At 40.3% G+C, this 14880-nt stretch overlaps 1 protein-coding gene across 1 annotated transcript in view; it reads right to left on the bottom strand.

The window, feature by feature from the left end:
- Slc38a9 (solute carrier family 38 member 9) overlaps positions 1–14880 on the bottom strand; it is a 78905-nt gene that overhangs the window by 30765 nt on the left and 33260 nt on the right. The window contains exons 4-9 of the mRNA XM_041663432.1: positions 12469–12590; positions 12276–12339; positions 11508–11601; positions 4618–4788; positions 2769–2828; positions 1394–1585 (exon numbers count right to left, since the gene is read on the bottom strand). Coding sequence (XP_041519366.1) covers positions 1394–1585; positions 2769–2828; positions 4618–4788; positions 11508–11601; positions 12276–12339; positions 12469–12590 — 703 coding nt within the window. The remainder of the gene's footprint in view (positions 1–1393; positions 1586–2768; positions 2829–4617; positions 4789–11507; positions 11602–12275; positions 12340–12468; positions 12591–14880) is intronic.

Raw genomic sequence — 14880 nt, forward strand, 5'->3', positions numbered from 1 at the left:
ATTTTTGTAGCATTGGGGATAAAACTCAGAGCCTTGTTTGTACACTACTAGGCAAGTGCTCACTTGGTCAGCTACATCTCTAACCCAGACCCCTCCTCCTGAGGAAGGAGATGCAGTCTTTGTGGAGGTCAATCAGACCTGCTCCTGAAGGCCCCTAGGCTACTGCTCTGAGAAAGGACAACAGCAGAATGTCCTGAAGCCTGGTTGGAAGTCTGAGGACCACGAGGTCTCACTGAGCAAACCTCCTGTAAGTTCACATGCTTGTGAAAGACTTGTTCCACTGGAAAGTCTGCAGCAAGTCAGGAAACCACAAAGAGCTCTATAAACCGGACTGTGGGTTTAGAGATTAGCTGATTCAGAAAGATGAAGACAGGACGCCAAGCTTATGTAACAGCTCGTTCTCTCCGTGTTCATGCTGCCGTACAGTGTCCTGCTCTGAGGGAAACAGGCTGGAGAGACCTATCTTTACCCCTTCCTTTCATCTCTTGGGAACCTGGCTACATTTTGATGTTGTTCCTCCTAGTTCCTTGATATGATGGAGAATCTGATTATTGTGCACTGCAGCTGCCTACTGGAGAGCTTCAGAGGGGAGGTAAAATCCTACAGACTGAGTCCAACAAGTCTCTGTAAGTGCTATCTCCAGATTTCCTTTAGTTAACCAGATCTGGGCTTCCACTGAAGGTCTTTTCGTCATTAAGTAGGGTCAAAATATTCCTTTGGAGATTTCTGCAAGACAGGAGACATGCACAGAGGTCTATTCCTTTTGGAGGCCACTGTGCTAGGAAACAAAAACTCAGGAAGGGCACAAACGCAGAATAAGAAGCCAACCTAGGGCTGGAGTGGGGCTCAGCAGTAGAGCAGGCTGCCCAGAAAGCAGTGGTAAAATGATATCTTAGGTTTAAAGTTAGATGACAATTCTGTGCAGTTACCCTCTACCCCCTTAATCTCAGTAGCCAGGGATGACCTTGAACTCCAGTTCCTGCCTTTGTCTTCCAGGTGCTTACGATTAGTGGTTGTGTTACCAGGCCTCGCTATGTAACACTCATAAATAGAACACAGGAAGTTCCTATGTTTTCACACTTTAAAACTAAGGATTCCTATAGTAGCCATTTTGATGTCTCCTCCTCAGTCTATTTCCTCTAGCTGTACTTGCACGGGAAGTGAGTTATTCAAGAAGGTTAGAATGGGAAACCGAGTAATTCATATCAAGAAAACCAACCCTGAAATGGCAAAAGGCACCTGAAACGGTCGTGTCCATTTTTCTGTGCCCAAACTTTATAGAAAAGCAAAATCAAAGTATCACATGAATGAACAAACTAAGTAGATCTGAATAGCTGGGGAGGCGACTCTCTCCCCATTCACACTGCTGAAGTCCCACAAAGTAGTATCTTACCTAGGATGTTAAATTTGGAAAAAAACGAAGGAGACTTGAAATTGAGCAGTGGCAGGAGGAGCCCTATGAGGTAGAACGGCACTGTCTTGGACTTATTCCACCACTTCTCAAACTGCTGGACTTGTGTGTCATTGTAGAAAGCCATGGAGCTGTTGTCAGGATGGCCACTGCTCCCAGCGCTTGGACAAATCACTGCAAAGGCAAACAAACGCCACGTCAGAGATCGGACGACCCAGGCCAGAGAGTCACTGTGTCCAAGGCTGCGCCTGCTCAGCTGTTACACCAACTTCTGGAAAGGGTTATAGAGGAGCCTTAGGAATCTTTCACCTGAATATAAACAGTGAAAGGGAATAAGAAAAAAACACTTTTGAGGTAGCATACCCTTGTATTAGGAACAAGAGAAAGATCCCATAAAGTCCCATAAAATGTTCCTTGGCCCGATGGTTGGACAGGAAATATTGGGCTTATGGTCACCTCAGTAATATGAGACGTTCCATGCAGGTATAGTCACTACCATATCATATCTTTGTATGGTAGTAATGACCATACAAAGGCCAAATAACAGGCTTTTTCTCTTAAAAATTTGATTAGCTTTATTATTTGTGTGTGTGTGTTCATCATGGCACATGTGCAGAGGTCAGAGGACAGCATGTCAGAGTCCGTTCGCTCCTTCTACCATGTAGGTCTTGGGACTGAACCCAGGTCATCAGGTGTGCTGGTAAAACGCCTTTGCTTATTGAGCCATTTCACTGACCCCCTTTTTTTCTTTTTTAATAAGAAAAAAAAATCTATGTGTTAGGGAATTCAAAGCAGAAATCCCCGATCACCAGTGAAAAACTGAAGAATTTTGAGTTTAACAATCCAAAATGATTCAGTTACCCCACTTCAGGCAGCCTAAGAGTCTGTTAACCTCTGAGAACTGGGAGTCTGGAGAAAGAGATTGTCCTCTCTCTGTCTTCGCCTCTTCTTCTCTTTTAGCATTTGTTTATTTGTAACTTGTCTGTTATGCATTTACAGGCCACAGTCGAGCAATTCCTCCTTCAGCCCTGGGGTCCGGGGGTCAAGCTCAGGCTGTTGGCCTGTCACCCTCTGAGCATCTCACGGGCGTATTTCCATGCTCTTTTTAGTCTTATTCCTTTATGGTGCCAAGGCTCGAACCCAGAGCTTCCCACATGCCATGCAGATGCACTACCGCCAAATCACACTCAAGCATTTATTTTAAAAATAAATCTATTTTGAAACCTACCACCAATAATTGTATAGCAACAATTTTTCCCCAATCATTTACCTAACTTGGAGTTATGCATTCTATTTTCAAATAGTTTTGGGAGCAGGATTGGGGACAAGGAAACAAACTGAATTCCACACTACTTACCAGGGTTGCTGTCATTGGTTCTCAGTATAGTGTCAGTGTCATTAATGTGATGAATGAAATCTAAAAGACAAAGATAGTTACACAATGAATGAACCATGTCAGGTCCCATCACCACCTAAGGTCTTCTGTTCATAAAAACGGTTATTTACTGTATATAATATTGTTGAGTATACTGACCCCAAACTATTTCTTAGTTACATAGTTTCATTTTTAGTTTTCTTTGCCTACTGGAATGATAATGTTATTTACTTCATAGGCCCATATGGAAGCATTTACAAAATCCAGGGCTTAAAAAGGAAGCTACTTGAAAGATAGAATTAATGGTACTTAAAAAGTCTGCAAAGAAGATAGATAGAATTTTCCCCTATATTTAAATTAATTTATAGCAGCACAGCTATATTTTATGTAAAGTTCTCAACAGCTGTACATGGCCAAGCCTATTTGGAAAATCACTTAACATTTTCATAAGGAACAGTACATACTCTTACAAAGCTACAGCTGTATAGTAGTCATCACTCCCAGAACTGCTGAGTTAGATGGAAGGAAGTACAAAAGATGAAGGCGTGTGCCGTCAGTGCCTCAGTATGCATGTGAGTATGAGGATGGGTAAACAGTGTGGTCGGTCTGTTTGTTTTGAGACAGGGTCATGCTTTATACAAAAAAAAATTATAGCTATAACAATATTTGAATTAGAGTAGTGAGGGACACAGCATAGCCCGTGGTTTCTCAATGAATGTGATATTACTAAGAAGAAAAATTCATTCCTGAGGGGAGAAAAAAACTTTTTAAAAACATGTACAGGTAGATAAACACTTTGTAAAAGGGATTTCTGTGGTATTAAAACTTCATTGGAGGGACAGTTAGAATAAAATGACTAAAAAGTGTTCCCAAGGAGTATTAATTTTTCTTAAAGTGGGAGAGTTAGAAAATCCTGTTATAGACTATTCTAGACCAGTACAATGTTGACAGCTGATAAGGCTAAGTGACAGGAACATGTGGATTCTGTTTCCTTAGTTGGTTTTTTTTTTGTTTTGTTTTTTGTTGCTGTTTTTTCAAGACAGGGTATCTCTGTGTAACAGTCCTGGCTCTCTTGGAACTCACTCTGTAGACCAGGCGGGCCTCAAACTCAGAGATCTCTGTCTCTGCGTTCTGAATGCTGGGATTTAAGGTGTGCGCCACCACCACCCAACATGGATTCCTTATGTTGTTCTGTTTATTTTCTACATGTTTAAATTTTTAAATAACAAAAAGTATGTATTGTATATTAAATTGAAAATACATTTACAAAACCAAATTAAGGTATCAAGAAAAGTGTTCACAAGTAGATAATACTTTTACCAAGAAAAATTTAAGAGACATTAAACAGAAACTTAAACTATGCTATGATCGTGGATAGAAAAGCTCAATATCCTGGTACAGTTTTTTTTTCCACAACAATAAGTCTAATGCAATTCTTATTAATCCTAAGCCAATAGCCTAATAGTAATAATTATGGTATGTTGACTGAAAAATTCAATGCAACTTCATTCAAAATCTAATTATATTGCTCTAGAATTTGACAAGTTAGTTGATTCTAAAATGTATATAAAAGACTCAAGGACCTTGATTCAAAGCAAAGAAAAACAAAACAAAAACAAACAATATATATATATATATAGTCTTATTCTAATGTAATGTAAAAAAATTAATGCTTATACATATGATATTTGACATCTTAAAGTATAGAAAAGCTGAATCAAGCGCATTACCCGGGATTATATATACTTTACATATAAAAATGCAAGGCTAGAACTAAAATATTACAATGATATTTGAGGGTAACTTTGTTAAAGAATATATCGATACTTACTGAAAATAAACTTTCCAGTATTAAAAAGAAAATTAGACATAAGTACCCAATAAACTATCATTGCTCCAATGAGAGAGACTAAGGAAAAAAGGAGACTTGACCATTGCCCAAAGGAGCCAAAATAATGTTTGCAGACATCTGGATATTCCCAGGTAGTTGTGTCCGATGTACCTGAATAAAAACAGAAGAGAAAGAATAAGACTAAATGTAGCATACGCTACATTTATAATTTGTATTCCCCCAACTAATTCAAAATATTTAGCAAAAGATTATGGCTACTTTACCAACAAATACAAGAACAGATTATGGAAAAACTAGCAATTAAAATGTTATAAAACAAAACAAATCTGATCAATGAGATAATATAATCTGAGAAGTATAGATAGCATCATAACTTTTATAACTAAAAAAAAAAACATGTGGTAACCAGGAGTAGGAAAACCAATTAATAAAAAACAGAATACTCTCTTTAATTTTTTTGAGATGCTGTCTTGCTGCACAGCCCAGGTTAACCTAAATTTACAGCAATCCTCAGATTTCTGGGATTGTAGGCATAAGTCATTCTGTTAATGCATTTAAAACACCACTTAACAACATGAAGGAAGTTGTCTTGAGTCACAGTTTATGCTACAAGTCAATTTAAACTTTAGGTAACCAAGTTAAGAATTTAAAAGTAAAGCTAAGCATAGCTAGGCATAGAAGAATGTCCCTGTGATTCCAGATCTTAAGTCAGGGGTATGTGAACTCAAGGCCAGCCTGGGCTACACAGTGAGTTTGTGACCAGCCTGAACAACACACACAGAGCAAGATGGAACAACAAGAGACTAACAAGTTAAAGTAAGAAGATAATACAGAAATCTAATATGAAAGGTTATCCTTCTATGAACTCAACAAGAAACAGAAGTGCAGTAGGGAAGATAGATAGGCTTATGAAAGCCAAATACTGAGAAAGAAATTCACGAGAAATTACAGATAAAACCAACTGCGATATCATATAACATACTTAGCAGAACTGTAAAAGCACTAAGGAACTTGGATGGAAAAAAGAGTACAAACATGATACAGCTAAAGAAAATCACACTGCTTTGTGAGCGTAAGAGACACAATAGAACAGGGAACACAGGAAATAGCGGCAGGCTTCAAAGCCTACCACTAACGGACAGCTGTTGCTGCTGGGAATTAGCTCAGCTCTTAGAAACAAACTTTAACTTAACAGTTGCCTTTTCTTCCTTTTGTCTTTTTGAACTGGGACTTCAACCCATGTAGCTCTACACATGTCAAGTCTGTGCTCTGCAACTGAGCTGCATCTCCAGCCCACACTTTTTTTCCCCTTAGGAGCCAAAATTTAAAGAATTTTTAAAAATCAACAAAATACGTACAAATTATATTTAGAAGAGTATTAGAATAGCAAACAACAGAGGAGGTCATAAATGTGTTACAGTACACAATCATTAATCAAATACAATAGAGCCACAACGCACAATGCACAGTCATTCAACCAACCAACCAACCAAACAAACAAACACCAAAGATAATAATGGTGACTGCACCGATAAAGTTCCCTTTAAAAAAGGGATGAAGTGGGAGACAAGATTCTAATAAAACATACTAAATGATAAGAATTTATATAAACAATAGGTGAACCTAAAGAAGCAAAGGAAGAAGGTGAACCCAAAGAAAAACATATAGTTGTCCTCTTGGCTAAGGGAAGTAGACCAAATTTCTGGGGAGAAAATGGGATCGGGGGGGGGGGGGGATGGGGGTAAGGGGAGATGGGGAGAGAAAAGGTAGAAGGGAAGGAGGGGGGACCTGGGAAACATGAGAATTGGGATAAAGGAAAGGTGGATAGGGGAGCACGGAACCACAATTCTTAGTTAAGGGAGCCACTTTAGGGTGGGCAAGAGACTTGACCCTAGAGGGGCTCCCTAGTGCCCAAGATGAGGTTCCCAGTTAGTTCCTTGGGCAGCTGAGGATTGGGAACCTGAAATGACCCTATCCTAGAGCAATACTGACGAATATCTTGCATATCATCATAGAATCTTCATCTGGTGATGGATAGAGATAGAGACAGAGACCCACACAGGAGCACTGGACTGAGCTCCCAAGGTCCCAAGGAGGAGCAGAAGGAGGGAGAACATGAGCAAAGAATTCGGGACCACGAGGCGTGCATCCACCCACTGAGACAGTGGAGCGGATCTACGGGGAGCTCACCAAGGCCAGCTGGACTGTGACCAAAAAAGCATGGGATAAAACCGGACTCTCTGAACATGGCGAACAATGTGGGCTGATGAGACACCAAGGACAATGGCAGGGGGTTTTGATCCTACTTAATGTGCTGGCTTTGTGGGAGCCTAGCCAGTTTGGATGTTCACCTTCCTAGATATGGACGGAGGGGGGAGGACCTAGGACTTAACACAGGGCAGGGAACCAGGACTGCTCTGTGGACTGGAGAGGGAGGGGGAGAGGAGTGGGGAGAGGGGGAGAAGGGTGGGAGGAGGGGGAGAAGGGTGGGAGGAGGGGGAGAATTCTGGGAGGAGGGGAAGGGAAATGGGAGGCTGGGAGGAGGTGGAAACTTGTTTTTTGTTTATGTTTTTTTTTCTTCTTTTCGCAATAAAAAAAAAGAATTTATATAAAAACACAAAGACATTTGTATAAAAAGAACACAAAAATAATTTGCTTTTCTATGGTTGAGTTATTGTAATAGTAATTTGTCTCAATATTTTGGTACAGAATAAGAATAGAGATAGATACAATGTAAGATTATTTTAACTGCCATCAAATTATAGTCCCTTTCTCTACGACTCCATGGTCTGTACTGCTTTAAGTTAATTGCTGTCTGGTGACCAAGCAGGAGCAAGTTCTATAAGCATCAAGTAAAATACAGCAGCCAGTACAGGGCAGAAAGCAGCAGTGAAGCCCACACTGAGCATGGTGGTTTGCAACTAAATAACCAACCACCACTGATTGGGATGAGCAGATGGCTCAGCTAAGTGAAGGTGTTGCTGCTGAGTCAATCCTCGGATCCACAAGATGGAAGCCAAGAACCAGCTCCCAAAGCTCTTCTCTGATCTCCACACGCTGAGGCACTCATATGCCCACACACATAAATTAATGTAAGTGGAAAGAGAATTTTAGAAACAACGAGAGCTCATGAAAAGCCACTTCAGCTGTGGTAGCAGTAGGTGCGCCTACTCCCTGCTTCTCTGGAGTCGGAGGTGGGGAACCCGTGAGTCTGTGAGTGTGAGGTGGAGGGAGCAATGGAACCTACCGGTTTGAAAACAGCCTGGGCAACAGAGTAAGAGCGCTCTTAAAAAGACAAACAAAAATTGGCCATTGTGCCAAATACGCAACTAGTTTCCTGAGGGGGTATACAGTGTGATTGTCTGTCTGTCTTGCTGTGTGTATTATGGCCCTCAAATCTTGTCCAATGTGTATTTTCTAGTCTAATAGCATTTGTACAGACATTGGGGTGCTAGAATAAAAAGAAACAACTACAAAGAAAGGAAAGACATTCTAGTCTATGAACGTCCAATTAAGAATGAACTTTGAAGGATAGATAACAAGCTTATTTATAGCCCCAGCACAGAGAAGTTCTTCATGAATGATGGGTGGTAGCCATCTCCTTGATTAGCAATCACATCACTAATGTGTGGGGGGGAGAGTGTCGCTGTAACTTTTATATGTGATATTCATGGATTTGTTTCTCTATGGATTACTTCGGGGTGGACTCCACCTTGGAGCATGTGGCTTTTTCAAATGTCCTCTTGACTACCTACCAGGATGATTTCTGGTAATGCCCTAGAACTTTGTGATATATTCCTTTTAAAGTTTTTTTTTTATTTTTATTTTATTGAGAAAAGGAGAAAAAAAAAAACAAGTTTCCACCTCCTCCCAGCCTCCCTTTTCCCTCCCCCTCCTCCCACCCTCCTCCCCCTCCCCCCACTCCTTTCCCCCTCCCTCTCCAGTCCAAAGAGCCCTCAGGGTTTTCTGCCCTGTGATAAGTCCTAGGTCCTCCCCCTTCCGTCCTTATCTAGGAAGGTGAACATCCAAACTGGCTATGCTCCCACAAAGCCAGCACATTCAGCAGGATCAAAACCCCATGCCATTGTCCTTTGCATCTCATCAGCCCTCATTGTTCGCCATGTTCATCTTCCATATTGATCAGGAAAATCTCAATCACTAGTTTATGTGCAGGACCTCTTAAGGCTTGATTTTTTTTCCCACATTTTAGTCTGAATATCATCTGGAATATATTTTTATACAAGGGTTCCCTCCCAATTGATGCTTAGTTTAACAGATACCAAACAGGATATACTAAGCTCATAAACCTGAAATTTACGTTTCCTTTTCCAGTCTAGTTTTTATGAAGATAAATTTTTTTTTGTCTGTGTTACATGTGTGTACCGGGTGCCTGAGGCTAGAAGAGGGCATTTGATTCCCCAAGAACTAGAGTTACAGACAGTTATGAGATGCCATATAGGTGCAGGGAACCAGTGATTTGAGTCACTTAGTCGTTTCTGCGGCCCTTCTGCTCTATTTTCTTCCTAATTCTAAGACAGTAGCTTTCTGCTTTATAATAATGGCTTTATAGTTTGTTTTAATACCTGGTAAGTCTGATTCTTCCATACCACTGTTTTTTTTTCTAATTTTCTTGACTCTGTTTGAAATGGGATTGAATTTATAGAGTTGATTTTTTATGGTTTACAATCGTGAATCTTTGAAACCTCACGACATTTTTTTTTTTTAACTTGTGCAGATTTAGTTCTTGTGTTCAGGTCGTTTGTATTTTTCTCCCATCAATTGTGTTCTGCTAAATTTTATCTAAGACCGTTAGAGTTTACAGCTTTACAGATTTTATCACTATAGAATGCTGTTGGTTCTGGCTTGGGGATAAACAGTCTTTAATTTTTTAAAAGTAGTATTTTCCTTAGAGCTTTACTAAGAAAAAGATGCTGAACTCCATTAAATGCCTTTTGGGGGTGTATCTATTGATGCAACCATGGATTTGATCTTGTTAGTGTAGTGAATAGTGTCGGGTTTCTTAATAGACTATCCATCTTGTCTCATTGGAACAAACCCTATTTTAAACACAGATTTTTGTACATCACTGATTCTGTCAAATAATGGTTATAACTGTTTCCTTTCTTTCTCTCTCTCTCTCTCTCTCTCTCCTTCCTTCCTTCCTTCCTTCCTTTCTTTCTTCCTTTCTTTTCTTTCTTTCTTTCGTCCTGTTAGGCTTTGCTTTAGGGTTTGGCTGACTTTGTAAAATGAATTGATCCAAGGTCACCCTTTTAAATGAGAGCATTGAAGAAACACAGGCCTTACCCAGACAGGCCTTCCCCACGACAGTCAGCAGGAGCGCAGGGGAGGCCATGTCCCTCTGCACAGACAGGCTGATGTAAGATCCATACTTACTGCATGTGTATAAAGAGCTCTTCCCATTTCAGTCAGACCCGAAACCGCAGAAACCAAGGCTAAACAAACTCAACTTGGAACTTGAATGGCTTTTAAACAAGATTTTAAACAATACTCCTCAAGTGACTAAGGCAAACCAGAGGTTGGTTTGAACATGCTAATGAGACTGAATGAAAAATACATGTCTGCCAAGCCCTAAAAGTGTTTATGTTTTGCCTTTTTTTTTTTTTTTTGAGGCAGAGTCTCACGTAGTCTAGTCTGGCCTTGAACTCCTAACGTAGCTGAGGATAACCTGGGACTTCTGATTCTCCTGCCACTGACTCCCAGATTCTGAGATTATAGGCATGCACCATACTCAGTTTAAAGTCTGTGAAAACGATTAAAAAGGTGTTTCTGTGTAGCAGCATGTACTGTCCTGGCAGCTCAGGAGAATGAAGGAGGGCGGACTGGATGACAGATCATTTGTCCTCAAGACTGCACCCAGTCCTAGCAATCCAACCAGACCCCGCTTCAAGCTTAAAAACAACAAAAAGATTATCCTCCTAATTCTCTGATCCAGAATTTATACAGATGAGTATTAAGAATTGTTTATACTTTCATATTTTTCTGCTGATACTTCAGTCTGCTATGAATAGGTCAAAACAAGTAAACAATAATTTGTAAGAGCCATAGAGTTCTTAATAATTCTGACAAATGCTTTATTTTAAAAATATAACATTTTTTTTGGCTGGGCGTTGGTGGCACACACCTTTAATCCCAACACTCGGGAGGCAGAGGCAGGCGGATCTCTGTGAGTTCGAGGCCAGCCTGGTCTACAAGAGCTAGTTCCAGGACAGGCTCCAAAGCTACAGAGAAACCCTGTCTTGAAAAACAAAAACAAATGTGTGTGTGTGTGTGTGTGTGTGTGTGTACATAACATTTTGGGGCCAAGAAGAGGGAGAGGCACGAGCACCAAGCTTGAGAACCTGAGTTTCATCTTCAGGACCCCATGGTGGAAGGAGAGAAAACTGCCTCCACCAAGTACTTTCCCGATGCCCATACGCACTCAAGAACACAAACATGTAATCATTTTTGTAAGCAACGTCTTCATTATTCTTACAAGGACATCAGCATTAGTTTATTCTCCAAAGAACTCCCAGTTCTGAATTTCAGAGGGAGCCAGAGATTCATGAACAGACTGGTCAGCAGAAAACTATGAATCACAAGAGTAAAGACAGCTGGGGCCAGCAAGATGGCTCCGGAGGTTAGGGAGCTGCCGCCAACCAAACTCTGAGTTCAATCCCAGAGAATTCATGGTGGGAGAAGAAAACTGACACCTTCAAGCTGTCCTTTAAGCTCCATGTGGGCATTGTGGCACATGTACACACACAGAGATAGAAAGTGAAAGGAGACAGCTACACACACAGAATATACACAGTGGGACCTGCCTCGACAGGAAAGCTTGTTGATTCATGGGGCAACGTACTGTTACTTACATATCATACTCCGTGATTTCACCACTCTATAGCAGCAATAAAGTGTCAGAAGGCCCATCAGCACGATGACACACATTCCAGTAGTAAATCCAGCCTTTGGGAAAAGTTAGGTTCCTTTCATTATGTAAGAAAACTTCATATGCAATTACATTGTTACCCTAAACAGTTATGATAATGGAGAAATGAAAAGAACATCTGCTTTTCATAGAAAATTTTATATAAATAATGAAACTTCAAATATAGTGGTCATTTTTTTTATAGTGTTAGTATTTGAACACAGCACCTCATGTACGCTAGGAAAGCACGTTATCACTGAGCTATATTCCCAGTTCCAAACAAAATATAAAGTAAAAAATGTCTAAGTTATTATTTAATTAAGTTATTTATCTATTTTGGAAACAATATGGAATAAAAATAGGATGGCTTAAAATTTGCTATGTAGCCCAAACTGGTCTTAAACTCATGATCCTGTTGCCTTGGTCTAAGTGTCTGGATTACATATATAGAAAAAATTTCAGGGGTTGGAGAGATGGCTCAGCAGTTAAGGATGCAAACCAGCCTTTCAGGGCACTGGAGCCTGGTTCCCAGCACCCACGCTGAGTGGCTTACAACTGTCTGTAACTCCAGCTATAGGGGGATCCAACACCACTGACCTCCATTGACACAGACAGTTATATGCACATACCCACACACAGACTCACACATATACACAATAAAAAAATAATAAATCTTAAAAAATTTTCAGATTAAAATGTAAAATCATATTACCTGTTTTATGCCCCAAGGAATACTTAGTATAGATGTTCCCATCATGGTATTCCAGATCATAAAACTGAAAGAATAATAGCAATAAAACATGAAGGTGGGCTTCTCAAACATTTTAATTAAGTCAGAACTAATTAACCAGTTATTTTCATTCATATACAAGTTAATTCATGCTCCAAGAAGTAGTTGTACTCACATCGTTACTAAGCTGGTGTTTTTACCATAGCCTTCAGTGTAACTCTGGAGTTTATAGGCAGAGCCCAATGGACTGTACACATAGTATTCCTCTGGAGCTGGGACTACGTGGTCTGGAGCAATCTTGGGGAAAAGAAAAGAGAAACATCAGAATCAGTAAATGTATAAAAAGGATGCATTCTACTGATCAAAGAAATGGACTAGACACACTTCTAGGATTTATGCTTAACTGAAACAGCTGGGAGGCTCTGGCTGATGGGCTGCTCTTAGGCAGATGCCAGGGAGATGCTTGGCTATTGCACATCTGGGCCTTTGCCCTCGCTCCCTGTCTAAAATGTGTGATCCTCCTCTCCTGTTTTTGATACGTGAGTGTTGGGATTATAAAAACCCTCCCATTTCATCAGAAAACAGGGTGGGTTTCCCCTCCAGAACAGGAAGGTGGGAGTAGTGGGAAAAGTAAGTGTGTAGGTGCATCCCTTCGGGCTTCCTTGCTACACCTGCTGCTTCTCTGTCGCCTCCTTCCCTTTTGCTTGCACACTTCAGTGTCCTCAGCTCCTAAAAGCCTTGTTTTGCCATTCATTAAGTTACTTTTTTACCTGTTTCTTTTACTCAAAGCATTTAAAAATTAGTCTCTGTACTATTTCTTTACTTACTCTCCATTGGCTCCTTAATTCCTTAGTCTGAGATTCCTGTCTGTTTCTTCTAAAACCACCTTCACCTCAGAGTTAAGTAACACTACTTAAAAAGCTCCTCACTGAAGGATGGGTTCCTCTGTGGAGATTTCTTTCATTTTGTTCTTTGCTTCCTTCTTTCTTGTGAATGTGAAAAGTACTTTGATGATATACATTCTTGCTCCTTTAGATCTACCACTATATTTGAAAAAAATAACTTTTAATTCCTTAATCAAGGATGCCGAGTGTTCAATACCCATGATACTTAGAAATATGTCTAAAATGTGAAGCAACTGGACAAGACTGGAAGGCATGACAAAATGAAGTGTTCAACTCTGTGCTGTACTATCTCACTGGATAAACTATGACAACTGAAATAGCGGGGGAAGACTTCAAGGAAGAGATGGAGTATCAGCCTTAGTAGGAAGAAAGGGCATACACAGATTATCAGCACACAATGTCATATCCTTCTCTTTCAATGCAGCGAGATAGGGCTGTCTCTGTAGGAAAGAATATCCTGAATGCTATGCATGGGGTGGCTTCAGAAACAACTAGTTCCTAGAGACACAGGCAGACGTACATGTGAAAACTGCTCTTTTCCTTCTCCTCACCTACATTCCTCTAAGATCTAGATTAGCTTGTCTTCTGCTATGAGTAAAAAGGAAAATAAAGCGCAATACTATGCCATATCAAGAAGGAAAAACGCTAGAGCTCACAAAGCAAATGGGTGGGAAAAACAAGTAAACCCAAAACTTATAAGGAGCACGGTTCAACAATAGGTAGAAAGTTCTGGTTGTGTGCTCACACTGATGTACACAAAAGGGAAGGAAAAACCTACTCCATGTCCACCTCACCTAAACCTGTGCCCTGGGCTTAGTCTCTGGGTCTGGGTTATGCATGGGAAGACGTGTAAGATAGAGTGTTCTTAGGAGGCATGGGAAAACGGAGGGCTGGATCTCACTGTGGCAGTGGTCTAGGATGGTATTGTCATCTGAATGTTCCTAGGACACACACAAGGATCTTGCTGACATACGGACTATGCTTCACTGGCTCTGACTAAGCCCCACACAATGGATATCTTTTTAGTAAGCTCTCAGTGACACTGAGGATGCTGATCTGTGTATGTATGTATGTATGTGTGTGTGTGTGTGTGTGTGTTTATTAGCAAGGATCTAGGAGAGGCTGGCAGAAAACTTTCTCCCCTCTCCAGTTTAGAGTAACAATAATGGGATTTTTTTTTCATAAATGAAAAGGTTTTACTCTATGAACATTTGGTAACAATGATTTATTGTTCTTCTCCAAAAAATACTTTTAGGGAAAATGACTTTGGGATTTTCAGAAAATGAATGCTTATTTATACAAATTCATTAGAAATGGATCGATCACATTAACTTTGGTGACCATTTAGATGTACTAAAGTCACCTCAGTGTCAGTTAACAAAGGGTTACGAAGCGTAGCATTGACTTAATTTCCAGGCAAGTGATATTCACTCAGCCCTAGATGATATCTCTGAAGTCTGAGTCGAAGAGAAAAGCATTTGGAGAGACTGTCAGACCATAACCTCAAATCCCATACAGATTTAGGTAATTCTATAATGGACGCCACTGTAAAGTCCTGGGCGGGCAGAGGGGGAATAAAAAAATAAAAATTGTAAAAAATTATTCTGCACATAACATTTCAGAAGTCTTTTTGAGATTTTAGAGCCAGGTGTGGTAGTTCATGGCTGGAAAACAAAGAGAGA

The sequence above is a fragment of the Microtus oregoni genome, unplaced genomic scaffold (genome assembly GCF_018167655.1).
Source record: "Microtus oregoni isolate MIOR12 unplaced genomic scaffold, Mior012 000014F_ref0000157, whole genome shotgun sequence".
Lineage (NCBI taxonomy): Eukaryota > Metazoa > Chordata > Mammalia > Rodentia > Cricetidae > Microtus > Microtus oregoni.